We start from the raw sequence: 24355 nt of genomic DNA, 5'->3' as shown, positions 1-24355 counted from the left end.
TCCCGACTAGAGCAGACAAGACGAGTCAGGACGTTGTGGGCCCGGCTTAGGGGACATATCGACCGGCCGAGTACGCGGATTTGTATAATAGAAGAGCCCAGCTGCCGCGGCTCGACGACCACAGACGTACTATGCATCGCATGGAGAGGAAGTCGTCAAAGGAGATTTGACTGGCATTTACAACGATATGACATTTATTATATGTAATACGCCTTTGTTTCAGCGTCTAATTGATATTCATAATAAGGGTCCCGTTGCCATTTTACATACGCTAGCCAATGAGGTCGCTTGTAAGAGCTGAGCGTGTTGAACACACACCTGCCAGGGGGAGAGTGTTTCGCTTCAAGGCCATGGGGTCTTATCTGGTAAAGCAAGTTCCTGGGGGATTGAAATTCCACAGGGAAAAAAGCAATATACGTACTCAATTGGTAGGTGATTTCAACTTCTAATTCTTGTTGTCTCAAAAGAGTATTTCTTTTTTACTTCTTGTTGGACTATCATCTACTTTTGAGCCGCTCTCGTCTCGACGCTTCCGTCCGCCATACCAAAGTACACTATAATGGGCTTCTCAGCATCCATGAGCATCGCCCTCGAGTCGGGGCCATTGAGCCCCGAGAAGATGCCCGTCTCCAGCACACCCTGCATGTTCTTAAGCCGCGCCGCCAGCTCGACCACCGTCCACAGGCCCTTGGACGCGTCCTGCAGGTGCTTCTCGCTGTTCAGCAGGAGCGGCGGGAAGGGGGCGTCGATGATGTGGTTCCCGTTGTCCGTCACGATCGGCCCGGCCTTGCCAGGGAGACCGGACCTGATGAAAGGCTTGATGCTGCCCATGGTGATGAGCTGTCGTCGCACACGTTCTGTGAAGAGGGGCTGCACCTCGATCGGCACGCCGACCCAGTTGGTCAGGAGGCGGTCAACCTTTTTGCGGTAGTCTGTTTTATTTCCCCGTTAGTTGAAGTATTCACGTGCAAATTATCCTTTATAACAGAGTCATGGCGGCGCCGGGAAAGGGAGAAAGCTTACCAGCAACACAGACAAACTTCTTACTCGACACGGCGACCAGCTTCTCCTGGTAGTGGCAGCCACCGCCGCCCTTGATGAGGTTCAGCTCGAGGTCGACCTCGTCGGCGCCGTCGAAGCACACGTCGAGGTATTGCTGGCCCTCCTCGTACTCGGCCTCCATGACCATGTCATCAATGGCCAGCAGGGGCAGGCGCGCCTGTCGGATCAGGTCCCGCGACTGGATGCCCGTCGGCACGAACTTCATACGGTCCGTCTGCGCCCGCGGCAGGTCCGCGATCGCCTCCACCACGTACTTGATCGTCGACCCGGACCCGATCCCGATCCGCGTGTACGACGGCAGCAGGTGCTCCTCGACCGCCTTGCGGCCCGCCGCCCGCTTGGCCGACTCGACCAGGTCCCCCGCCGTGCTGACGTGTGGTGGGGGCGGTGGCTCCATCTTGGTCGCCGACGACATTGTTCTTGGGCTGAGTCGCGGTGGTGGTTTCAAAAGCTTTGCTCGGGCTCGGGGTAAGGCGGGCCGTGGGCTGGTCGTGAAAAGTTGTCTCGGGACCAGGCTTTGGTGCGGGACTCGAGGTAGTAGTGCACGAGGTGTAGTACAAAGAGCTCTCAGTCCGGAAGTCGGAGAAGCACAATTCATGTATGTGTGAAGCTAAAGTTGGCTTACTTGTAGAAAACGCGCAGTGAGTAATTGGGCTGCGATGACCAGTAATTAAGCCAGATGAACGAGTGCGGTATTAACTGGGTCCTGTACAGTCACACGATATGCTGTTGAGCGGACAGCTTGCGGAAGTAAGCGTACAATTCTCAGGATGGAACGTCAAGATTTGCTAACTAAGCTGCCTGTGTTCACGATAATTAGAAAAGCCCCGCGACGACTTGCGCGGCGGCTAACCGTAAATATTTGCGTGGGCAGTTGTATGGAGGGGTCTCGATGACGTTCCCAGTGCCCCCCCGTTGTGGGCCTGAGTAAGCTGGCGGATCACCGGCAAGTCAGGCGCTTTTGCACATGGGAGTTTTGTGATGGGCGCCTACGGCTCAACGTCTCGGCAATGGAACAACAAATCGCTGTGTTGATTACACATACACATACCCATACACGTGCGTCCCATGTGGCCAACAGAATTCAGATGATTTGGCTGGCATGAAAACTGATGCAATCAGCACAAAAGCGCGTGATTTCATCCGTTCGTAACGAGACATCGTCAGATAATCGACGGTGTTTACTGAACAGGGATTGACCCTCGATACGACGTCTGGCGACGAGAACTGAAAAGAAAAGAGGAAATCTATATCGCAAAATGTGATGCCCGTGAGAGCTAAGAAACAGTTTCAGGGGAACTTCCACAGCTTGGCGATCTACTAAGGTTAAGATTATTTTGTAACACATCGAGCGCCATTGAACATTTCACAGATTTGGGCGCTTGCAGTTGACCGACATGGTAAGAGCGACATCGTCGATGGTCGACCACCCAAAGAAATTGTTGCATTACAGTAATACAGCCAGGAGGTCATGAAAGGGTTACTGCTATACTAAAATGTATAATTACAGGACTACCGCCCCAACACTTTGCTGCAACCTGTATGGGTCGAGGTTGATAACGCTGTACCACGCCAACCACTACCTGCACTTGGGGACCCGAAAACATTAGACGGTCTTTTCTTGGGACGTATCCGAACCCAAATTACCTGTACGCAGATGCAGCCCCTGGGCATCACTGGTCATCCCCTTCTCCACAAGGATATGGTTCGGTACGACCGCCCCTTCCTCGCTCTTGTCGTAATTCGTGTCCGCCATGTGGTATATACCAAGGTAGAAGAACACAGAAATACCAATCACGTAGAACACTACAATATACCGAGTTAGCGAGTACTTCCGTATGATAATTCGGAGTGTCTCTAGGAGTGTTACAGAACAACCAGAAAGAGCTTGGTTGCGTCATTTAGACACCATATGCCCTCTAGCCTAGACATGTTGAAAGGGGAGAAGATGGTTTCTGGAGTTTCTTACATAGTGTACCACCAGCTTCAGCGATGAACGGAATCTGGATGGAATCAAGCCCAAAGCACAATGCTTCTCCGGCACCCAAGACACCGCGGAAGACACCAACGTAGTGAGTTAGCGTTCGAGGGTTATTGGTAAGGGCTCCTATCCAGTAGTATACTATATTGTGCCATAGTTGCTACAGCGAACGGTCAGTTGGTGCTTCTGAGAACAGATATCGTCACTCACGCAAGAGATCCAAGTCAGCATGAAGAGGATGAAGATCCATCCAAACCTTGGCTCAGTCCAGTCAGTTGGGTCAGTTGGAGGCTGGCTGCGGTTATAGCTGCGAACACGGATCTAGAAGGCTTTGTCAGTGATTTTGGCAAAATCAACAAGGAAGCAAAAAACCGCACCATTTCCCAGACCCAAGCGACCATCATGGGCGCTGAAACTACCGTGAGTCCGACAAGCCCGCGCTTTCTCCTCCCCCAGTGCTCATGGTCAAGAATCCACTGGAGACCATACCCTGCCGGTATTTGAAACACCACCGCAATGAAACTCAAAAGCGACCGAACGCGTAAATTGTTCAGATATGCTGCAAGAGCTCGTATTAGCCATGGTATGTCGGGCTTTAGCATTGCAGGTACTCACCATTCACAGCTCCACTATACACCAGAAAACACTCTGACGGAAAGAATGCGGGAAGCATCATGAGCAACTTTGGATCCTTGAATACTGCCAGGTTGGACCTAAACTCTTCCCAAGCACCTCTTGTCGGATTGACAGCCACGACAGACCCATCGTCTCTTCTGAGCTTGTGCGGTCTCCGCAGTAACAAGCACAGCAGCCCACCGACGACCATGATCGTGATGAAGGAGATGTACACAGAACGGGGAACTCCAGCAGTCGTGTTGGAGTCGCGATTTATGATGACGGGTATTATACCTCCTATGACCGAGCCCAGAGCTTGCATGTTCATCAGCATGGTAGCATAAGCCCCCTTCTCCTTCTCCTCGGGATATGCTGTAGCAACATAGCCGGCCGTGATGAAGACGCAGCCTGCGCCTATACCGATGATGGGGCCCGACGCATAGGGATAGTCCCTCTTGCCCGTCTCGTCGTAATACCACAAGGAGCCGACGTAAACCGCGTATGTCTGCACACCAATACACATTGTTAGGCCGGGCCCAAGTTTGTTGAGAATCGATCCTCCGAAAGAGGATGACAAGAACCAGACAGAGCATAGAGTTGCGTTGACAACTTGGACCACTTGAGCAGAGTCGGGACGACCTCCGCCCGCCCCCAGAAGATTCAGTGCGACATAAAGACCAGCAGAACAGCCTACACCAATGCCGCTGATAAAGTTTTGAGTCCAGGGACTGTGCAAGCGGAACCTGCGTCTTAGTTGAGTCGCCATAACCAGTATGTATGACTAGGCATTCAGAAAGAAAAATGACTTGATCAAAGAATGGGAATTCAAGAAAGACCAGTGGAACCCGCGAAGTGAATAATCATGGCCTTTCATGCAAAGTTAGACGATAGTCGCAGAAGATTGACGGTGCTCCGATGATCACGGACGGTGCAATTGGCTGTGTACCAGCAATGTGCATACTGATCAACACTTGGCAAGTACACAGGGTCGTATTGCAGATGTGCATACTGGGGAGGGACCCGTAACGATAAGGGTTATTTGCCGGTCTGGCTGTATATCTTCAGCGCATGTTGCCTTTTGACTATAGGTACCCTAGATATAGACTGATCCATGTTCGCTTGATGTACATTTCATGTCACCCACAAAGCCTACGGAGCCTGCCGTGGACCATCCTGTACCGGTGAAGCCAAATGTTTCTATTACTAAACAGTAACGTTGGAGCACGCATAACTAAAGTAAATTGAACCTACGGAGAAAATTGGTAGCATTTTTAATACACTGGATTGTGATATCTGGTGTGAAAAGAGCACTGCATCATTGCACGTTCCACGACGTCAGCTGGGTCAGCAAGGGATGAATAGTCAAATATTCAGCTCCCTGAATTATTATGGGGTCATAATCCAACACCTTACAGACCTTATTATCACGATGGTTAAAACCGACAGGCTTTCATGTACTTGCTATCGAACTATTAGGCACATGTTTGAGTGATTCGTCTTCGCTGGCATCATTTAATATACAGCATTTTGATCCAGAGGGCCATAGTATAACTGCATTATTTCGCATTATTTCAGGTGAACCTTCTGCGGAATCTACAATCTACTTGAGTCTTACAAGATGTTGGGATACAGTGTGTTTGAAGTTGAGCGCAAACGCTTATTTCTGTTAGATCAGGTCGTAGAGGGCCACTATAGAACGCCTGGGAGTCGATTGTTGGAGTTGCCATCATACATTTTGGTAAATATTGTCGATCACTTGACGGGCGAACACGAAGCTTTGGTGTCTCTGGTCTTGGCCAATACGGATCGTCAGCAGTTGGCGCGTTTTTGTTAGTTCGTTGACATATAGTTCAATTACAACCATCAATCATGTCAACTCATCTACTTGAGGAGCCCGTTGATCCAACAAAAAAAAAAAAAAAAAGGGGGGGGGCGGGGAGGGGGGGACGGCAAATGCAAGCCCTCTTTAGGAGCTTGCGTGCGCAGCATCCCAGTTGGGAAAGATCGTGTCACCCATGACAACTTTCGTTGGCTGCCGGCAAGACCTTCGGCTGGAGATGTCAGTCGCTGGTCAACAATGATATCCTTCGGGCCGGCCTTAGGCAACTCGGGAGCCTTGAAACATTGACAGCATATATAGACACATACAAATCAAATCTGCTTAATGATGCCGACCAATACTATCTACTCAAAATTCTTCTACATGATGATTCTTAGGACGCTTGCAATATACCACATCTGGATGACGATGGGCTCAGTGATACTTCCTATCGCGAAGAAAGTGGAAGTGACGAAAGCTCGACGGACATAAATCGACCACCAACCCCAATCTCTGCCGAAGATACATAGGAGAAGCCCATCGGGACCAAATCTTGAAGGATGTTGAAATACATGCCTGGGCACTCCCTATTCTATATGGTTGGTCTCGGACCACGGCCTATCATATTTAAGTGCCCTTCAGACGGTTTGTGTAGGATTATTATCTCTTTAGTGAGGCAGAGGAGCCATTGTCCCAAATGTCTAGACCGAATCTTTCGAAGCAGGAAAGATGATATGAGCTAATCGACGAGATCCCGTTGGTGGACTTAATTCTAAGAATGTCAAATGTATTGTGGCTTGTGCTGATTTCCAAAAACCGAAAAGTTCATATTAAGCAGTAAGGAGACTATCGCACATCGAACTGTGTAAGAGTAGAGACGCCGTTTACCCCAGAACTACCACTCCTGCAATCATAAACATGTGAACAACATATACTGTAACATCTCGACATCGGGTTTCGCATCATCCGTCATCGAAATCAGCAGACGCTTGCGATAAGCCTATGACTGCTTCTTCTTGCCTTTGTAGAAGTATCTATAGTTTGCAGGTTAGCCAAGTGGTTCTTGATGCGGCATCACAGCAGAATTAGCTCAATGGGCGTAGTAAAGCTGGAACTTACCCTCCAAAGACACCTTGAATGGCACCGACAGCCGCCAGAACACCGACGCCGAGACCAATGTTCTTCCAGCCCAAACGTCCCCGCTCGTGCAGATCCCAGGCCTTGTAGCCCAAGAATCCGGACAGACCAATGACCCCGACCAGGTTGCTGATGACGAGAGCCGAGCTCTCGCCGTCGCTGAGGCTACCGAACCACTTGGTCAGAACGTTGTCGGCCTTCTTGACCTTGGCGGCGGCCTTTTTCTTAGCCAGGTCGGCCTCAGCGCGTGCCGACTCCTCTTCGTGCTCGTGCTCGATTCGCGATTGTTGCGTGGAAGTCTGAACCTCCTGCTCAGAGAAGTCGGAGGGCACAGTATGCACAGAAGGAGTGTCAACGTCGATCAGGGATGCGGTGCTGGCGGACTCGGAATGCTCAATCTCCACAGGGGGAGGAGCGGCAGCCTGCAATGGCCGTGGTTAGCTCTTGTTACATTGTATATACAAAGATAACTTGGTTAAACAGGCTCGCGATAGCCCCCAGGAATGGGCGGGGGAGAGAAAACAGCAACAACAAAAACCTACCTCCTCAGGAGTCTGCTTGGGACCGGATGCTGCTACAGCGGCGTACGACACTATGAGCTCTAGTTAGCATCTGCCGAGCTACCCAGCCATCTTGCGACAGTCGCCGGTATGCGCACTTACTGTTGATGCTATGTAGCGGGGGTCGTACAAGGGTTCGTGTGGTTTCTGTATTACTTATTTGCGCTGGTAAGGACAGCAAATGACAATTGAGAACGAGGTTTTTCGCGAGCAGGACAGTGTGGTGTGATCAAATGATGAAGTGCATGTGATGTTGTGCTTGGTATTGAAGGGAGAAACCGGGTGGATGTTTATGCGTGACGCGGTTAGCTTTCTCGAGCGACAATGACGTCAACTGGTCTGGCGCATCTATTGCGTACTTCGCGACAGACCAGCAGCACTAAATCAAGAGAATTTCATGGAAAAAAAGCTCCTGGTCTAGCTGAGCTAAGGGACAGCGATTTAATAAGCCATCGCGATGAAGCCTAGGCTCCTGGGGAAAGGGGGGGGCTTGTTCTTTTTATCAACATTCAAGTCCCAACTAGTCAACCGATAGATAAGTAAAAGTTGGCACTGCTTTCATCCAGCGATTGGGCTCGTCGATTCTTTTCCCTGTCTATACCTACAGTACCCCGTCAACGTTTGGGACTTGTGCAAAACCTCAAGCTCCCAAATCCTGTTCCGCGTGCGAAATCTGTGTGCGGCAACTTGAATGGCTCCAAACTCATGAAAGGTGCGTCGTCTCCAAACATAAACTCATTCAGCTTCACAATTCGGGGCTCTATGTAGGGATTGTCTTGATGTTTGAAAAGCCACAGATTGGAAACGTTACCGGAATGATGTAAGTGTACTGGCGCATTCGCTCTCACGATCCCTAGCCCTGGTTTTAATAACTCAAGCCGGGCGGAGTGCTTAGATGTAAATATGGGATGAAATAATTCCGAATGCGACTTTGTCGAATGTTATTGTGATGAGATGCTCACTCCCGAACAATACTTGCAGTCCATCCTGTGATAAGGAGACAATGCAGTAGCCCGATGCTGCAATAATGATCACGCGACATTGACGAGGCATTATCGAGCGAGTTCAAAGAGTCAGCATGCAGTCGATCTTCCAATGCATTGAACCAAGCCTGTGGACACAGCAACTCATACCATCCAATGGTGCTGACAACTTCCGAACATCACTTTGAGTGTTGACATTAACATGCTTCAAGCCAAGCTCATGGCTGCGAACAATGAGGCGGCCAACGTGTTAGGTCACCTGCGTCTTTAGCGGCCTGCGATCCGTTTGGACTATAGTTGTGGGTCTGATTGACGCAAACCTACCTATACTATCCAGCTGCCACAGCAGTCTGGCTATGGTAGGCTCGCTTGTGTCTGCATAAGACGAAGATCCTGTTAATGAGCTTCACCCAACGTCGTGTTTTCTATCCAACTGGAAGATATGGCTATGCACAAGCAACTCCACAACACCACAGCCCAAATGTGCAGAGACGTGGACTTGTTCAGTCCTGTGATGGTGCCAGGCCACCGATTCACAGTGTTTTGGAACCCAAGTTCCCAAACATACCGTCACCCAACCTGCATCGAGTGCAGGCGATCGGGAACGATGCCCAAAGCTCATTCGGCCACGCGTTTTCCGCGAACTGAGAGGTGTTCAGTCAAGGTACAGCTGCATACCTCCTTTTCTGGGTCGTCAGACCTGATCTGCATTATGATTCTATGTACCAGTAACAAAGTTGAGTCACTCTGGGCATTCAGACATACCATGACCACTGCCACGGCAAGCGCCGCAAGACCAAAAATAGTGCTTGGGCACTTTCAGCGCATCTGTTGGCTGCTCCATAATCAATGGTCACTGTGCTGGAAAGCCTTCACTTGCAGCCCATGTTGCATCTTCTACTTGTGAGTAATGACAGGCATACAAACGTGTTATCGAGCCACGAGCCTTACCTACTCCCATACAATATCCAAACCTACTTAAGGCTCGAGAGATGGTCATGCAGTACATGAGAGTTTACACAACATTTAGTTCCCTATCACCACCAGCCATCGGCACGTTGACAAACACTTCATTTCAACTCGTATCATTCCACCATTTTGCCATCGCTGGTTTGCATAATTTCGGACTATCTGCGTTGTTCTATCTTTTGTCGAAACAGTTTACCATTTTCACTTGTATATCATCACTGCAGATCCACTGGCGGCCCTTGCAGTTTGCTTGACCTTTTGTGCCTACCACTTGGTGGTTTCTCCTTTTACAACTGTTGTACTACTCATTTCATTTTGTACGGTTGTGGTAATGATGACGGAAGGAGGCCCTTCTACGCTCCTCGAGGGCTTTATACGGCACGTTCAAGCTCTCGCTCAAGACGATTCTTATGGATACTTGAAAGGTATTCTGGAAGAGAACACTGCCCTCAAAGATCGTAATCACATACTCAACATCACGAATGACGAAAACGCCAGAACCATCTCAAAACTTCAGCAGCACCTCGACGAGTCCACGAAGCGTGGCGAGGAGCGGGTTGACGAGATAAACACGTTAACACAAGACAAAGTGCTCTTGGAGGCAAGGGTAGAGATGCTGGAAGCTGATTCTGAGACGATCAAAGCCCAACTACATGATACTGAAGATGAGGCCTCAAAACTACGAGCAGAACTAGCTGAGAAGACAGTTGATTTGGAGAATGCCCAGGCGCAGTTGGAGGGACACACAGAAAGAGTCTCCAAAGTACAGACAGAATTGGACGATAGAACAGCCGAGCTCGAGAACACCAATGCACAACTGAATGAGAAGGCAGAAGAGGTTTCGAGGCTACAAAATGAGGTGACAGAGAAGACAACCGAGATTGGAAGCATTAATACTCTACTGCATGACAAGACGGAGGAATCCTCGAGATTGCAGGCAGATTTAGATGAGAGGAAAATCGAGCTCGAAAATATCCTTACCCAACTGACCGAGAAAACGGACGATATCTCGCGGCTGCAAACAGACGTGGAGAACAAGACGACCGAGCTCCAAGACACCCATACAGAGCTCACCTCAACGACATCCCAACTCGAAGAATCTCGAGTCGAAAGCTCAAAGTTGCACGAAGATGTTGAAACCAAAGACTTGGAAATTGTGGGCTTGAAGACTAGTCTTGAGGAAGGACAATCAGCCATAGCCGCATCGAAGGCGGAGTTCGAGGAGGCGACAAATGAACTACACTCAATAAGGGAGGATCTTGAGGCGAAGAATACGAGACTTGGAGAGCTTAATGCACTGTCGTACAAGATGAAGTCTCCTCCGCAGAACCAAACGTAGGTCGCCTTGACTCCATCCCACCATACATATTGCTGACTGAACCCATGCAGACATCACCAACTCCACAACATGTTCACCTTGGCTTATAGCTGGGTAGAGAAGATTTTCACCGAGGACCTTGAGGAGTCTGCTTTCCAGACTGTCGCCTCGGGCACCGTCTGGGCAAAGATTCGGAACCATGGGCGGGTCAACCGAATCATACCACTACCGCTGTCCAATACACGGGAAGCGAAACAGATGCGTATCTCCGCTGTGCTCGCTATTCTCGCTTGGTCCCTGGCCCAATATATCTTCCAGCCCACGTACCTTCTGCAGTGCAATGAGCTATCGGATCTGCTGGCAGGTCTAGCCGACGGCGATCCGGTACGAGAGAACTATCTTCGAAGTGTCCTGTTGCCGGTATTGCCTTCGAGACAGAAATCCAATGGCAAAAAGCGCATCGAGCAAGTTGTTACGGAAGTCTTCACTGCAGTATCCCCGGTGCTCTCTAGCCAGAAACACGACGAGTTTCGCAGTAGTCTCGAGGCCGTCTGTAAGCAGATTTGTGGACAGTGGATGCGATTGCAGCTCCTCGACGAGAAGATCGAGCCCAGCTTCGACGCATACGATGAGGAGGACTGGAAATTGCTCAATTTATCGACCTTTGACGGCAGTGGCGTCGACACAAGAGCCGAGGACGCGGCTCCTGAGTCCGCGATAGCCGACGATGAGCGATACCAGAGTGTCGGTGACATCGAGGACATTGCTGCCGTCCTGTGGCCATCTTTCCTTTCCTTCCGCGGCGGAGAATCCGAGCTGCTTACCGAGGGCCACGTCCTCAGCAAGGCTCAAGTGAAGCCAGCATATAACGAGGAGAAGGTCGCTCTCCTCCAGGGCATCCACCGCGCCGCACGGCAGATCTCTCGAAAGGACCGCACCAAGTCTTTTGTCACCAGCGGTGAGGACATGAGCGCGGAGAAGAATTTTTTACCCATGGATCCAGACGAGCAGCCGGGAGGCGCGTCGATCGACAAGCCGCCTCCCGAGCCAAACGGGTCAGAAGATGGGCTGGGAGGTGGAGCCATAAACTGATCAATGGAAGTTCTGAGCTCGTCTATGGACTTCCGAACTCTGAGACGAATTTGGCCCGAGGGGAGGGCAGCGGATCGATAGGTGAACGTAGTGCCGGTAGAAGGACTGTATGATACACTCGTTTGGACACTAATTAGGAGCATTGGTGGGGTTATGACTTTGGACGTTTTACGCATTATGACACAATACATGGCATGACTAGATACACAGACAGCATATGGAAGAGTGCTCATGTCACTGACTGAGCGACTCTTATTCTCAGTTTCTTACGGTCATAAGAGGGGAAATTTTGGCTTGGTTCATTGCACAAGGCAACCACTAATAATACTCAAAGATATGAATATACGATATATGACTTCACGATCCGAACGGGGCTAAATTATCCACTCTACAAGCATGCAAGAAACTCGGACCTTGATAGCAAGAGGGGCCCCTGGCCGGCAAACGCAGAACTTCACGTCCTCACGAATAGACTCGGACGCTTGATCCCACTACATCTCAAGTCGACTCAGAGCAAGCAAGTCCCAATTTTCTGCACCCTGGGTAGGCCAAAGGCAATATCAGGGACCATTCCTTCCCATTTTCATCTCTTGAGAATGAAAACTGACCACCATATGTGCAATGTGATTTCGAGTATTGTCTGTACCGCCGAGCGCATTATTGGGATTACATTCAAGTCAAAACGGCCTCTATTAGCCAGGGGTGATCGAAATCTATTTCATGTTCTTGCCTCTGCAAGAAGCTCGGCTACATGAGCACGCCATGTTTGACGCAGCGAAACATCCCTTTCGGGCCATGCCCTGCCAACTGGTCCTAGTCGTCACCGTAGTACTCCTCGTACTCTTCTTGGTACTCTTCCCTAGCCTCCTCCAGCTCCTCGCGGTCGCTACTGCTGGCGCTACTTGAGGCAGCGTCTTCCAGAGCCTCGATGTAGTCCTCGCGTGCTTCCTCGAGCGACTCGCGATCGCTCTCGTCGCCCTGGGGCATATAGACGGGTGCGGCAGGAGGTGGTGCCGCGTAGACAACCTGCTGATGGCGTTCATCGTCCGAATCATCTGATTGATTGATTGATTAGTTCGAGTGTATATCCACACAAGAGAGAGGGGGTTGAATAGTGCATACCTAAGGCGTCAGCCAGCAATGCACCGCCGATGGCACCGACGGCCAGACCACCAGCGGCACCTAGAAGCATGCCGCTTCCGCCACTGCCTTTCTCCTTCTTCTGCTTCTCGTAGTCACCACCTTGGGGTTGCCCGCCGTAGCCTCCCCCATAGCCGCCTTGGCCACCTTGGTCTCCTCTGTAATCACCACCGTGGCCACCTTGAGCGCCGTAACTACCGTGGCCTCCGTTATAACCGCCACCATGACCGGGGTCCTGGTAGCCGCCGTAACCACTAGGAGGCGGAGCGCCACTACCGTACGAAGAATCATGACCACGTGCCTCAGCTAGTTGTCCGATCACATTAGCAAAACAAACTTGCCAAGATACAGGAAGTTCTTTTGAGTATCACGTCTCGCTCGCAGCTGGTCTCCTTCTCTGAGAAGAGTAAGGGAAAAGTGCCTTGAACCAAGATGGTTTTGAACAACCAGTGAAAGTTTAAGGGATGACCCTTTTCAGTACATACCAGGAGGGCGAGTTGCATCATATCCAGGTGCCTCCCACTGCGAGCGGCCAGTGGCCTCCTCTACGTAGTACCATCGCTGATACTGGGAGTCCCACTTGGGGATCCAGCCACTGGGAATGGGCGGCTTGTCCTGAGGGGGCCTGTACTCCGGGGTCTGGGAAGAACCGCTGTAGCCTTGCTGGGGAGGAGGAGAGGAGTGCGACCCCTGCTGAGGCGGAGGGGTGTTATACTGGCCTCCGTAGGACTGGGAGGGCGGAGCCGAGTATTGACCTTGTCCGTACTGGGATCCGTACTGTTGCGGAGGCGCAGACGAGTAGGAACCTGAGTGAGAATCGCCGAAGTCCCGGTTGGCTAGGGGGTCATAGTCAGATAGAGTTGGATTTAAGCTTAAAATATGTAACATATACTACTAGTCTGGGTAGGTGGGCATGTGTTGGCGCGATGTGCTAGCTTACCAGAATTAGCAGAGGCACCGGAGGGCTCGTCCTTCTTCTTGTCACCGGTCAAGTCGAGATCGTCGAACTTGTCGGCAAGCTTCTTGAAGAACGACATGGTTACCCTGTAGTTCTTGTGGTTTAGAAAATGGAAACAAGAGAAATGATGGTGCTGCAAGCTGAGATGCACATGTAGAATTGCAGATGACAGGAGGCTGCTCACGGTGAATTTATCTAAAGCACGACATGGAAAACAAATGATTACCGGATCACGGCACAAGTGAGGGTGATTATGGGTATGAGTACAACAGCAATAAAACCAGACCCTCATCTGCGACTGCCAAGCAAGCACGTTGCTGCATGTTGTGGCTCGCAGCAAAGATACAGCCCTATGAAGGTCCCCCGTTTGTATAAGGGAAGGTATCTTGGGTGCATATGGATGGGAGTCCTCCCGGCTAGGACGGCACCCTACAGCAGTGTCCCACCTCTTGGCAGCTGCGGCAGGGCCCGAGGTTTTCAACGTCAAGTTGTCTCGAGCGTCTCCTGCTGTACGTACGCTGCGCTGCGCTGTGTGAGGGTGGGTACTTATTTTCCAACATGAATTGTGCGGACCGATGTAGGTTAGTTACATACAGGGTGCTTTGCATGAGAATGTAATTTTTGTTTGATTTTTAAGATACAAAAACTGAAACCTCGGTTTTGGATCGTGTACCTACAGGAGGTCCAGTGCTGGGTCTCACACATTAGGTTGGTATCCAGCAGTGATGGTTTCCATTCCTCAGGTGGGTTGGTGGGCTGTGTCCTCAGCTCAGGTACAGCATGTGCAGTATGTAAGCTCCCCTCCCCGAATGCCCTGCCCCGCACCTGCAGCGCAGGTCAGCTTGCGACGCGCGACATGTTAACTTATCCCACTCTTCTGCATCTTACATTTATCTAACGAGCTGCGTTTCTTTGTCTTCGCTGTGCTCTTGGCATCTGCTCTTTCTCTCTATCCCTTCTCTGCCAACATCACGCGACTCTATCCGCTCATTACACCAAGGACGATCGCCATGTCCGGTTATCCTGGCGGTCATTACCCTGGCCAGCACGGCGGCTACCCTGGTCAGCACGGTGGACAGCACGGTGGCTACGGCGGCGATGGGTACGGGCGCCCTCCTCCTGGACCACCTCCTCCAGGTCAATGGGGACAGCAAGGAGGATACGGTGGATATGGTGGTGGCCCTCCCCCTCAGGGACCTCCTCCCTCACAATACGGCCAAGGTCAATATTCGCAGCCTCCCCAGCAACATGGCTACGGGCACCACCAGCCCCCGAACTACCCCCCACCACAGAACCTCGATCAATACGGCTATCAGAACAACCAGGGCGGCTACAGCCAGGGCGGATACAGCCAGGGACGCTCCAGCGCTCCCGCTCCTCCCCATAACGCTCAGCAGTTCGGACACGGCGCACCCTCCAACTACACATTCCAGTACTCCCACTGCACGGGAAAGAGAAAGGCCCTTCTGATCGGTATCAACTACTTTGGACAAGATGGCGAACTCCGTGGATGCATCAACGACACCAAGAACGTCTCGAGCTTCCTCATGGAACGCTACAACTACAAGCGCGAGGACATGATCATCTTGACCGATGATGCCCAAGACCAGGTCCTGCAGCCCACTGCCAACAACATTCGCCGCGCAATGGGTTGGCTTGTGGCTGGCGCACAGCCAGACGACGCGCTTTTCTTGCACTACAGTGGACACGGCGGCCAGACAGCCGATCTCGATGGAGATGAAGAGGACGGAACCGATGAGGTCATTTATCCTGTCGACTACAAGAGTGCTGGTCACATCGTGGACGATGAGATTCACCACCTAGTGGTCAAGCCCCTTCAGGCTGGTGTGCGATTAACCGCCATTTTCGACTCCTGCCACTCGGGTTCCGTCATGGACCTGCCTTACATGTACAGCACCAAGGGTGTTCTCAAGGAGCCCAATCTGGCCGCCGAAGCCGGACAAGGTCTCTTATCCGCCATCGGCTCTTACGCCCGCGGCGACATGGGTGGTGTGGCTTCTTCCATCCTCGGCTTTGCAAAGAAGGCGTACAAGGGCGACGATGCCTACAACAAGACCAAGGACACCCGAACGTCTCCGGCTGACGTCATCATGTGGTCTGGATCCAAAGACGATCAGACATCTGCAGATGCAACGATCGCGCAGCAGGCTACTGGCGCCATGAGCTGGGCCTTTATCACTGCCCTTAAGAAAAATCCTCAACAGAGCTATGTCGAGCTCTTGAACAGTATTCGTGATGTGCTGGAGACCAAGTACTCCCAAAAGCCGCAATTGAGCTGCAGTCATCCTTTGGGTAAGTCTCCACCAACCCAAGACGTTTATGATTAGAGTATGCTAACACTTATGCAGATACTAGCATTCTATTTGTCATGTGAGGAACATTCAAAACAAATCGGTAGGAGTTGTGATCAGGGTCAAAGCATGGTAGCGCAGTGTTTCACTGGAGCCAGAACGCACGTAGCATAGCACTCGGCGGGTACTTCTGATCTGCGGCGGCGCAAGCGAGAGAATCTCAAGTATATTTAATTTCGAAAAGAATTCGCCGTGTGCTATTCTGTGATTGTATTGCCGCTGCGTTCCTAATCCTCGTCGTTGTCGTCATCTTCGTCATCGTCGATGAGTGCTTCAGGTTCCCATTCGGTCAACATAACCTGTTCTCCTTTTTGGGAATGAGCAACTATCGTATTTAAAGCAAAAGTCCTAGATGATGCATCAAGCGGCTCATCTGAGAAAAGGAGAATTCTAACGTCGTCAGCCTTCGACGCATCATGCAAGCGTTCTAACAATAGCTTGTATAGCGTCCGATCTGGTTTCGTGGGGCATGACCTGGTCAGGAGGTAGAGGACGATGTAGGTAGTCGAACCATTATGTTTCTCCAATCGTTCAACAACCGCCTCAATGTTGGGAACATAACCATGAGACGGCATATGCCCATCCTTGTGGGGTATCGGAATCAGTAGCTGGCCAGCGAGCCACCATATTACATGTGCCATTGTATACCATCCAGTTGCAGGTGGCGGTCCCTTTCTTGGCAGACCGTTGTAACAGAGTAATCTCGCCCCTGAGCCTGCTATCTCTTGCACGATTCGGTTGCAGAGATCGTGAATACAATCCTCATCGCCTGTCGTCTGAACACACAGAATCGAGCCATGGTGACTAGTTGGGCTTAGCCAGTCGTCAACTCGATCGAGCAATGACTTGGCAAGCCTGGGTTCAATAAGGCGATCCTCACGAAATCCAAGGCCGGGATGCATTATCAGAGCCGGAGCTATTGGCGCAAAGAGGTCTTCTTCCTCGACTTGCTCAAACTCACTAGCTACAGTAGTCCCGGACAAGCCACTCGTAGAGCGGTCCAGTCTCGGCGAGATGGACAACTTTGCGAAACTGCTGAGGATTATCTCCTTGCTCTGTTCAAACGCAGCAGCCTGAGTAACCGCGTTCATCTGTTGGTTTTCCATTATCTTTTGGAGCTCGACTGACAAGCTGGCGTGGTCTTCTAGACTTCTCTGGCTAGCATCCCGGATCTGTGTCTCCATTGCCACATGCCCCTGTTTAAACTCATCCAGTCTTTCCTGGGCTGCGACATAACTTTGCGGGTCAGTGAGCAAAGTCATTCCACATAAAAAGAGGCATGGAGACTGCTTTATAGGGGGCTTACCTTTGCTGTGACAGCCGTACCTGAGCTAGCGAGATGAAGATGCTGAGCTGCTGCAGCATGGTCGTGATCGTCGCTTCGATCTGTGCAAACTCGGATTCTTTCATCTTCAGCCGAATCGCACCCCAGAACCGCATCATCTTGCTTGCCTGTCCCGGCACGATCATCTTCTGAACCTTTTTGTGCAGCCTCAGCAGCTGCGCTTTGCATTGCTTCAACAGCGGGTCCAGGTCCTGCTGAACAGGAGCGTTGCTGACATTGGCAGCGCCGCTGGCCGGCGAGGAGGCAATGGCTGAACCGGGCACGGCGCTCGGGGCCCCGATGCTGCTGACACTTGGCGACATTTTCAACTTGACCGCCTGGAATAGCTCGATTTTCTGCATGAACTCCGTAATGCTTGCGATACGCGCCGCGGCATCCTCGGCGCGGTCATCGTTGTCTTTGCTGATGAAGGTCTCGTGGAACGCCTTCCCCACCTGCAGTAGCATGCCGCCAGCTTGAACCAGCGCGACCAGACTTGCTGTTGCCGAAATGACATCCATGGTGGTTCAGAACCCCGGAATCGTAGCCATCTTTGGATCGAGACTGTAAACAGTGGCAACAATGCGAAATTGTCAGGCTGCCTTACCGATCGTGCTCGAGGCTCTGTGCCCCTCTCAGCTGCGCCAGAGGGTGCATACATGGGGCTATTGGTCGGCTCGCCACGGATGCACAGCCTGCCGTTCATTGGCGATCAGTAAATTTTCTTGGCTTTATGCAAGAGCTGCATGCGATTCGTTTTATTCTCGATCGTCACAACCATATTTATACGTGGCACAACGGCGACTCTTTACTCAACCAACCGAGCTTGTGTCTGATGTTGATTCCATCGTTGTGTAGTAACACACTGCTTCAGCTATGTTACCCATCTTGGAGAACCGTGACGTTTAATCTTGCCATGAATTGAGGTGGAACATTGAGACAATGCCCCGTTCTTGCCATAGAACTAAACCTTCATAAATATAGGATGAAATCTGATTCTGATGCTTGACATCTATTGATACCCTCGTTCATACACCAAAAAAAAAAAAAAAAAGAAAAGCCATCTTCTGTCTTTCCAACCGGTTCTGCTTTCTGTCTCAGTGGCACAGCATCATGATCTATTCTGTCCACCCATCTCCAGCACAAGTCATCCAGTTGACGGAGACCAGTTTCAACCCAAATTTCTCCGCGAACTCAGCAGGCTTGAACGAGCGTCTCTGCACGAATTCTTCGCCGCCGGCATCTTCTTTCTTCAGGTCTAGGCCCTCTGGCTCCCGATACAGAAGGAACAAATATCGATGTGGCTTTGAGCTATGAATTCCATTAGTATCTGCTTTCAATTTCAGTAGCTCTCAACTCGAAACACGTACTCATCTTTCGGCCCTGGGCCCAAGTACTCCGTTACTGGTCCTTTTGTCACAGCTACTAGTCCTCCATTACCGCTCAGAGGCTGCAGTCCGCTCAAGATCCAGTGTCGCCAGAAAGCGAACTTAGGATCATCTGGCGTGGGTGCGTCCGGGTCCGTGAGAATAAGAGTGTACGATGCACTTGAGGACGCGCCAGCCTCAGGACTGAATGATACAGTGGGAGGAATCTTGCACTCGCCAGCACGAAAAAAGTTTCCCAAAGCAACAGATCTGTCCCCGAATGCGACACTCAGCTTAGTGCCTGGCGTGAAGGACGAAGGAATAAGGCTCGCTGCTGAGCCAGGCACAAGATTAGCCTTCTCGAGCGAGCTCGTGAGGGCGGTGGCGTGATCTTGGAGAGGCATGCTGGAGATTTTTATTATTTCAAGCGCAGGAGTGATGATTATCGTGAATAGAGGTGATCTCTCTCGTAATATGAGCGACATTCGAGGGGTTGTTGAGCGAGCGCATCTGCCTCTCTTGACTGGTGGAAAATTACCATGTTATGGTGGGTCATTGCTTGGCATGATATTGTGAAACTGTAGGAATGCCAAGATGCATAGCACTGGACGTTGACGTTGTTGTATTGACCATCGTTGATCCTAATGGCAGTGGCTAGCGCTGGCATTCGATATGTTGTACGTTCTGAAAGACTGCTGTTCACACTTGCCCGATTTTGCCGTGATGCTGTGACTCCTCTCGAAACTCTGTTGCAAGGACTCACTGATCTCATAGGTAAGTTTGCGCTGCGCATCGCGCAAGGTGTTGCCATGTCAATATTTTGTATATTATGCCGTGGCTGGTGCGCAGTACGTTGTGCATCATCACAATAGAGTAAGCAGTTAATCGATCATTCTGACTTTTCCTCTCAGCGAAGCAACATCTTCTGTTCGATAACATACATGTCTTCTTCTTTCGCCCGACTCAGCATTTGTGGTGTGCGCGGTGTTTGGGGCGTATGACTTTGTGCGCTCTCGGCCCGATGAAGGTCCACGAAGGAAGGCGTTTTATGAGTAGTGTTTTGCATGGAGGTTTGCAGCTGTAGCGCGCCTTGTCCGTATATTTCCCGACTGCTGCATACGCTTGAGTTTCCTGGTCCTCCCGCCGGCCCTGCTTGTTCTGAAGGACTTGATCTTGATCTATGGCGAATGCAGGCGAAATAAGCCAGAACGCCGATGGCGATCAAACACACGATGAAGCCGATAACAACCCCGGCTATCGCGCCACCTGACAGCTTGGTCGCGGTGTCTGATATAGTAGACGCAGTTGGTGGTGCCATTGTGATGGTTGGCGCCGATGTTGATAATGAGGTCGTACCGGTTTCTGTTACTACAGCCATGCCCATGGCAGCACGTAACGAATTTGCCTCTGAGACAGCATGCATCGATGTATCCGACACATGCCATACCATATATAGAGGGTCTGCAATGACAGTAACGGGACCTTTCGAGGTTACTGCGGTTTGGTCTTGGTTCTGTTGTACCCAAGTTGCGACGACCTCGCTCTGTGTCACAGTCACGATACAACCGTATAAGCCCGTCGCATCGCCACTCTGGTATTCCTGGAACGCAGCAGTGCTAAAGTAGGAAGGAAGAAGAATAATCAATATTAATCCACCCACATCTCAAATGGGTACTCACCTTGCACAACATGCTCCCATGTAATATGGGCTGCTTACCCCATCCCAGGACACCTGTGTAACTGACTTGAATTCGGACTTCTGGGGGCAGACACCGGCCGAATAGGTTGCGTACGTCTCATTATAGGGTTGGCACGTTTTCCATTGAGGATTATGGGCGGCGTTGCTGAAGGCCGTACTCGCAGACCTTAAAGCGCCCGTGTCCCAAAACCAATCCGTAGAGCACTGGGCAGGCGGCGTGAACCGCGTCAAAAGCGCCGGCGCTGATTGAAGCGCGCTGTATGACTCAATTGCACCATAATTAGTCGTTGTTGTGATTGGAGGTGTGGTGTAAGACATGCTGTCCGTTGTTGGCTTGTAGTTGGTAGCAAACCGCTCCTCTCAGTTATGCACTGGGATTGCACGAATCCAGATGGAGGAATGACTCTCTTCGAGTTGTTGTCAGCTAAGGTTAGAAGCTTTGGAAAAGGCTCAGCCCTGATGGGATTCATGCTTGTCATGTTTCTTTCCCCTGAGGGATCCGCTACTTGATGAACTAATGTGGATGCCTAAGCCAATGAACTCGGCTAAACATCTCAATGAGGGATTCAGGGGCCATCACTAATACGAGGTTTGCGGCACAGCATGTTGACCATTCCTGGTTCGGTTTGCAGGACGAGAGATATCACGGCCACTAAGCCCTGTCTGCAGTCTCGGCCCTGGCAGCATGGAAAGCTTGGCTCCTCTAATTCTAAGTTTCAGCTTTGCGCCGCTGGGGCAAGCAGGGTTAAGTCAGCGGTAGATCTCCACTGTATCTGGCCTCGCTGTCGTTACTTCAAGGTTAAGGTACAATCGCGACCGACATCCAACACTTGGTAAGTCGCGACGAAGCGCGTTCACGCATGTCGTTTTCGAAGAAGAAGAAAACTTCAGCTTGGAAGCTGCACGAAGAACATGATCGAATGATATCAACTGCGGCGGGCAACCGAACGGGCAGCTTCGCAGCCTCGACCTATATTTTGCTAAACTTTCATTCTAAGATTCACGTTCAAGGACAACCAAATGTTTACTACAGAAGTTGAATTCGTCTCCTGACGTGCCCGCTATCCATCAATGACACACGCATTATGGTATTCTTACGCTCTCAGAGGAACAGCCTTGTAACCATTGGCAGGCCCTCTTTTCTTCGCAGCACCGCTTGGCGGCTGCGCAACGGACTGAGCGACAAACTCATTCATCATACTCCACACTGGCATGACGCCTCCCGTAGCCTGGCGAAGGGCCATTTTCTCAAGTTCGGCCATGGTCATAGTGATCGTACCTTGAGCAGCGGGTGCCGCTTGTCGTTGAGCAATGCCCGGACTAGCAGGAGGCTTGCCCTGCTGCAGCTGGTTAGGCTGATTGGAAGTATTGGATGTTGCAGGTTCTCCTCCCTGTGTCTCGCCGGGTTTGCCTGAAGCTGCTGGAGCGACTTGAATAGTACCAGCCCCCGTCATGCCCATCGTCAGAATGAACTCGCCGTCGATCTGGCTCACCGGAACAGCAATGCGGTTGTTCTGACTATCTAGAAGAGCTTGAGCTGAGACAGGAGAGAAGGTGGGAGACAGTAACAATTGAGCGGCAGCTGGCAGTGTTGCCTGAGTTTGGGTGGGAGGAAGTTGAGAATTTTGTTGAGTCGTGGCAGCTTGAGCAGGGGCGGTGGTGGGTGCAGCGGCTGCATCCGCCGGCGGAGCGGATGTTGCAGCGCCAGCATCTGTCGCGGTGGTAGAGCTGGCAGCGGTGGCAGCGGAATCTGTTACCGCGGAAGTCGAATCGGATGTGGCAGAACCAGCAGCTGTGGATGGCCCTGATGCGGCAGCATCAGCACCAGCAGTTGTCGATGACTTTTTGGATGTTGACGAAGAGGAAGTATCTTGTCTGCGGCCCAGATTTTGTACGCTTGAACCTCCGGGGTTCTGAAGGACTACACGTTGCGCAATGCCCAGACTGATCGCACTGTTTGGCTGTGCGCCCATCTGCTGAGCCATGGCCATAATGCGCTGAGCGTTGACTGTTACTCCAGTTAGCATCCGGCGCAGATCTGGTTATACAAACGAAACTTACTCGGCAATTGAACCACAGCCACCATGCTGTTGAGATCCGTTGCGACACCTGCGAGGTTCGATGTGACCTTGTATCTGTAGTTGTCTGCAAAAGGTCAGGGCTGTTTCTTGAACCTGGTTACTGACTCATCAATACTTACTAACAGTCATCATGCTGCCAGTCATGGATGAACTAATTCCATTTACGACATCCGTCTTGAGAGTCATGGGCTGGCTAGCCTTGATGGACATGCGGAAGCCGTCGGTAAACTCGACCTCCTGAATACCTGAGCCTGAAATTTGAACCTGTTGGTTTTGGTTGAACGTTGTCAAGACGTTGCCGGTTTCGATTGATTGTCGACCGACTGCCATGTATTCACCATCCAGACTGGTCATCTTGATCATGCGAACCGTGTTATCAGTGCTAAACCAAATTAGCCCACTCATTTGTCACGAGGTTTCAGGGCCAAGACTCACGTATTGACGCTCTTAATTCCTTCCATGATGACCCATGCTTGTCTATCTGTTGAGAGCTGTGCTACGAATGTGTTGTCAGAGCTGACACCCATCTGCTGTATCACGTTGGGATCGATCGACATCTCAATTTGGCCCCCAACCAAATCCGTGGCCTTGTTGGTTTGGATGGTCATGGAGTTCTGTGACAGTTGTACGAACGGTTGGCCAGTGGATCCAACGACATGGTTGGCTGACAACGGATTAGGATTCTGGTTGACGATGATTTGCTTCTGAGCTTGAGAGAATGTCTCAATCTTCGAGTTATCCGGGAATGTGAGGCGATTAAGTTGCATCTAGTGACAGAAATGAGCATGTTTGCTATCCTAGTTATGTGGCAGAAAGAACTTACGTCACCGTTAAGGTTGATGACTTGGTTGAACTGAACTTGCTGGTCTTGCGCTGCAACCAAGCCAAGCTTGCAGTTAAGCATGAGTAAAGACAGACATATCGAAGTAAAAGCCATTATGTAATTATGAATTGAGCAACCACCGGGGCTGTACGAAATGAAGGAGAGACGCGAAGGCGAACGAGAGAGAATGTACGGGACAAGCCTGCCCTACGATCTATTAGGGAATGAAGAATAGAACAAATTCAAGCCTCTACGTTACCATCCAAACTATATGGGAGGACAAGAGTTTAAGCATACTTGTTGCCACGCGCAGTTGGCCAAAACCATTCATCACGAACTTCATGGCCACGGACTCATCGCATGATCCGGGTCCGGATCCGTCTCATCTATCTAGTCAAAGAGGCTGTGCCGTCGACATTCCGAGTGTCTTTGAACGATGATTTTGTTGAGACATGCGATTTTGACAGAGCGGCATATCTGGTAATGAAGAGAGGAATATTGGTCTGCTGGCGCTTGAGAGCGGATCGGCCTATGCCGGCATCCAACATGGTCTTGGCTCGTAGTAGTCGAGTCTGGCCTGATGATGTGCCACAAGGAGTCCTCTTGGCGGCTGTGCAACTGTGACGAGAGAAATGTCCTATTGGTTGAAACTTTCCTCTTGCAATGTTTGAAGCTTCTAGAGGGCCCCTAGAAGTCAGTGCGGCACCCCAGTTTCAGATCGGCACTTACCGCATTCGGCGTTCGCAAGGAGCACGGATAGTTGCGATTGGTCCCAAGCTAATCATGTCCGTGTTACTCGAGCATTCATGCGTTTAGATCACTAGGATCATAGAAAGATCTTGGTTAAGGTTATTTGCCAAGACCGTTTCCATCGAAACACTTCGTTGGCGTCTTACTCAATTCCAACCTCTGTCATAAACAGATAGCAATGCTCATGGTCCTCTCGCGTTCGATGGCCATTGCCAACATCATCATATCCACTGGCATACCTTAGCCGGACCTCCCCATACCCTAGAAGCTGACAATCTGGGCGTTTCCAATGAGCGCAGTAGTTG

General features: G+C 50.9%; 11 protein-coding genes across 11 annotated transcripts; 3 read left to right on the top strand and 8 right to left on the bottom strand.

Moving 5' to 3' along the window:
• Positions 1-501: 501 nt before the first annotated feature.
• Positions 502-1459, bottom strand: BKA67DRAFT_510541 (ribose 5-phosphate isomerase a; the record flags this gene model as incomplete). The annotated part of the gene is made up of 2 exons (XM_046097331.1): positions 502-932; positions 1024-1459. 2 exons carry the CDS (start codon positions 1457-1459, stop codon positions 502-504), a joined length of 867 nt encoding a protein of 288 aa, XP_045965019.1.
• Positions 1460-2668: 1209 nt separating this feature from the next.
• BKA67DRAFT_590108 (uncharacterized protein) lies at positions 2669-4424 on the bottom strand (the record flags this gene model as incomplete). Its single annotated transcript, XM_046104554.1, has 5 exons — positions 2669-2868; positions 3032-3203; positions 3254-3364; positions 3421-3602; positions 3659-4424. 5 exons carry the CDS (start codon positions 4422-4424, stop codon positions 2669-2671), a joined length of 1431 nt encoding a protein of 476 aa, XP_045965018.1.
• Positions 4425-5268: 844 nt separating this feature from the next.
• Positions 5269-5545, top strand: BKA67DRAFT_549476 (uncharacterized protein). The gene has a single exon (XM_046101585.1). The coding sequence runs from the start codon at positions 5277-5279 to the stop codon at positions 5490-5492; it is 216 nt and encodes a 71-aa protein (XP_045965017.1). The 5' UTR covers positions 5269-5276; the 3' UTR covers positions 5493-5545.
• Positions 5546-6477: 932 nt separating this feature from the next.
• On the bottom strand, positions 6478-8925 carry BKA67DRAFT_530967 (uncharacterized protein; the record flags this gene model as incomplete). Its single annotated transcript, XM_046099318.1, has 7 exons — positions 6478-6511; positions 6597-7036; positions 7157-7206; positions 7277-7321; positions 8726-8801; positions 8836-8862; positions 8923-8925. The coding sequence occupies 7 exons, from the start codon at positions 8923-8925 to the stop codon at positions 6478-6480; spliced, it is 675 nt and encodes a 224-aa protein (XP_045965016.1).
• Positions 8926-9261: 336 nt separating this feature from the next.
• On the top strand, positions 9262-11652 carry BKA67DRAFT_69285 (uncharacterized protein). The gene is made up of 2 exons (XM_046109231.1): positions 9262-10461; positions 10516-11652. The coding sequence occupies exons 1-2, from the start codon at positions 9458-9460 to the stop codon at positions 11534-11536; spliced, it is 2025 nt and encodes a 674-aa protein (XP_045965015.1). The 5' UTR covers positions 9262-9457; the 3' UTR covers positions 11537-11652.
• Positions 11653-12207: 555 nt separating this feature from the next.
• BKA67DRAFT_549466 (uncharacterized protein) lies at positions 12208-14074 on the bottom strand. Its single transcript, XM_046101584.1, has 5 exons — positions 13819-14074; positions 13617-13720; positions 13162-13512; positions 12659-12982; positions 12208-12591 (listed from the first exon to the last, which is right to left on the bottom strand). Exons 2-5 carry the CDS (start codon positions 13711-13713, stop codon positions 12350-12352), a joined length of 1014 nt encoding a protein of 337 aa, XP_045965014.1. The 5' UTR covers positions 13714-13720; positions 13819-14074; the 3' UTR covers positions 12208-12349.
• Positions 14075-14644: 570 nt separating this feature from the next.
• BKA67DRAFT_654035 (caspase domain-containing protein) lies at positions 14645-16029 on the top strand (the record flags this gene model as incomplete). Its single annotated transcript, XM_046106488.1, has 2 exons — positions 14645-15947; positions 16004-16029. The coding sequence occupies 2 exons, from the start codon at positions 14645-14647 to the stop codon at positions 16027-16029; spliced, it is 1329 nt and encodes a 442-aa protein (XP_045965013.1).
• Positions 16030-16233: 204 nt separating this feature from the next.
• On the bottom strand, positions 16234-17851 carry BKA67DRAFT_654034 (uncharacterized protein; the record flags this gene model as incomplete). The annotated part of the gene is made up of 2 exons (XM_046106487.1): positions 16234-17242; positions 17313-17851. The coding sequence occupies 2 exons, from the start codon at positions 17849-17851 to the stop codon at positions 16234-16236; spliced, it is 1548 nt and encodes a 515-aa protein (XP_045965012.1).
• A 597-nt stretch (positions 17852-18448) lies between these two features.
• Positions 18449-19101, bottom strand: BKA67DRAFT_590106 (phosphatidylethanolamine-binding protein; the record flags this gene model as incomplete). The annotated part of the gene is made up of 2 exons (XM_046104553.1): positions 18449-18641; positions 18701-19101. The coding sequence occupies 2 exons, from the start codon at positions 19099-19101 to the stop codon at positions 18449-18451; spliced, it is 594 nt and encodes a 197-aa protein (XP_045965011.1).
• A 292-nt stretch (positions 19102-19393) lies between these two features.
• Positions 19394-20540, bottom strand: BKA67DRAFT_69178 (uncharacterized protein). Its single transcript, XM_046109188.1, has 3 exons — positions 20491-20540; positions 20377-20429; positions 19394-20313 (listed from the first exon to the last, which is right to left on the bottom strand). The coding sequence occupies exons 2-3, from the start codon at positions 20394-20396 to the stop codon at positions 19605-19607; spliced, it is 729 nt and encodes a 242-aa protein (XP_045965010.1). The 5' UTR covers positions 20397-20429; positions 20491-20540; the 3' UTR covers positions 19394-19604.
• Positions 20541-21109: 569 nt separating this feature from the next.
• On the bottom strand, positions 21110-23951 carry BKA67DRAFT_69162 (uncharacterized protein). Its single transcript, XM_046109177.1, has 6 exons — positions 23598-23951; positions 23301-23507; positions 22913-23244; positions 22597-22859; positions 22458-22541; positions 21110-22404 (listed from the first exon to the last, which is right to left on the bottom strand). The coding sequence occupies exons 1-6, from the start codon at positions 23625-23627 to the stop codon at positions 21491-21493; spliced, it is 1830 nt and encodes a 609-aa protein (XP_045965009.1). The 5' UTR covers positions 23628-23951; the 3' UTR covers positions 21110-21490.
• Positions 23952-24355: the final 404 nt, after the last annotated feature.

Source organism: Truncatella angustata, assembly GCF_020726525.1.
Source record: "Truncatella angustata strain MPI-SDFR-AT-0073 chromosome Unknown BKA67scaffold_1, whole genome shotgun sequence".
In the NCBI taxonomy this organism is placed as follows: Eukaryota; Fungi; Ascomycota; class Sordariomycetes; order Amphisphaeriales; family Sporocadaceae; genus Truncatella; species Truncatella angustata.
Note: the sequence above shows the minus strand (reverse complement) of the source record. Positions and strands in the feature narration are given on the sequence as shown.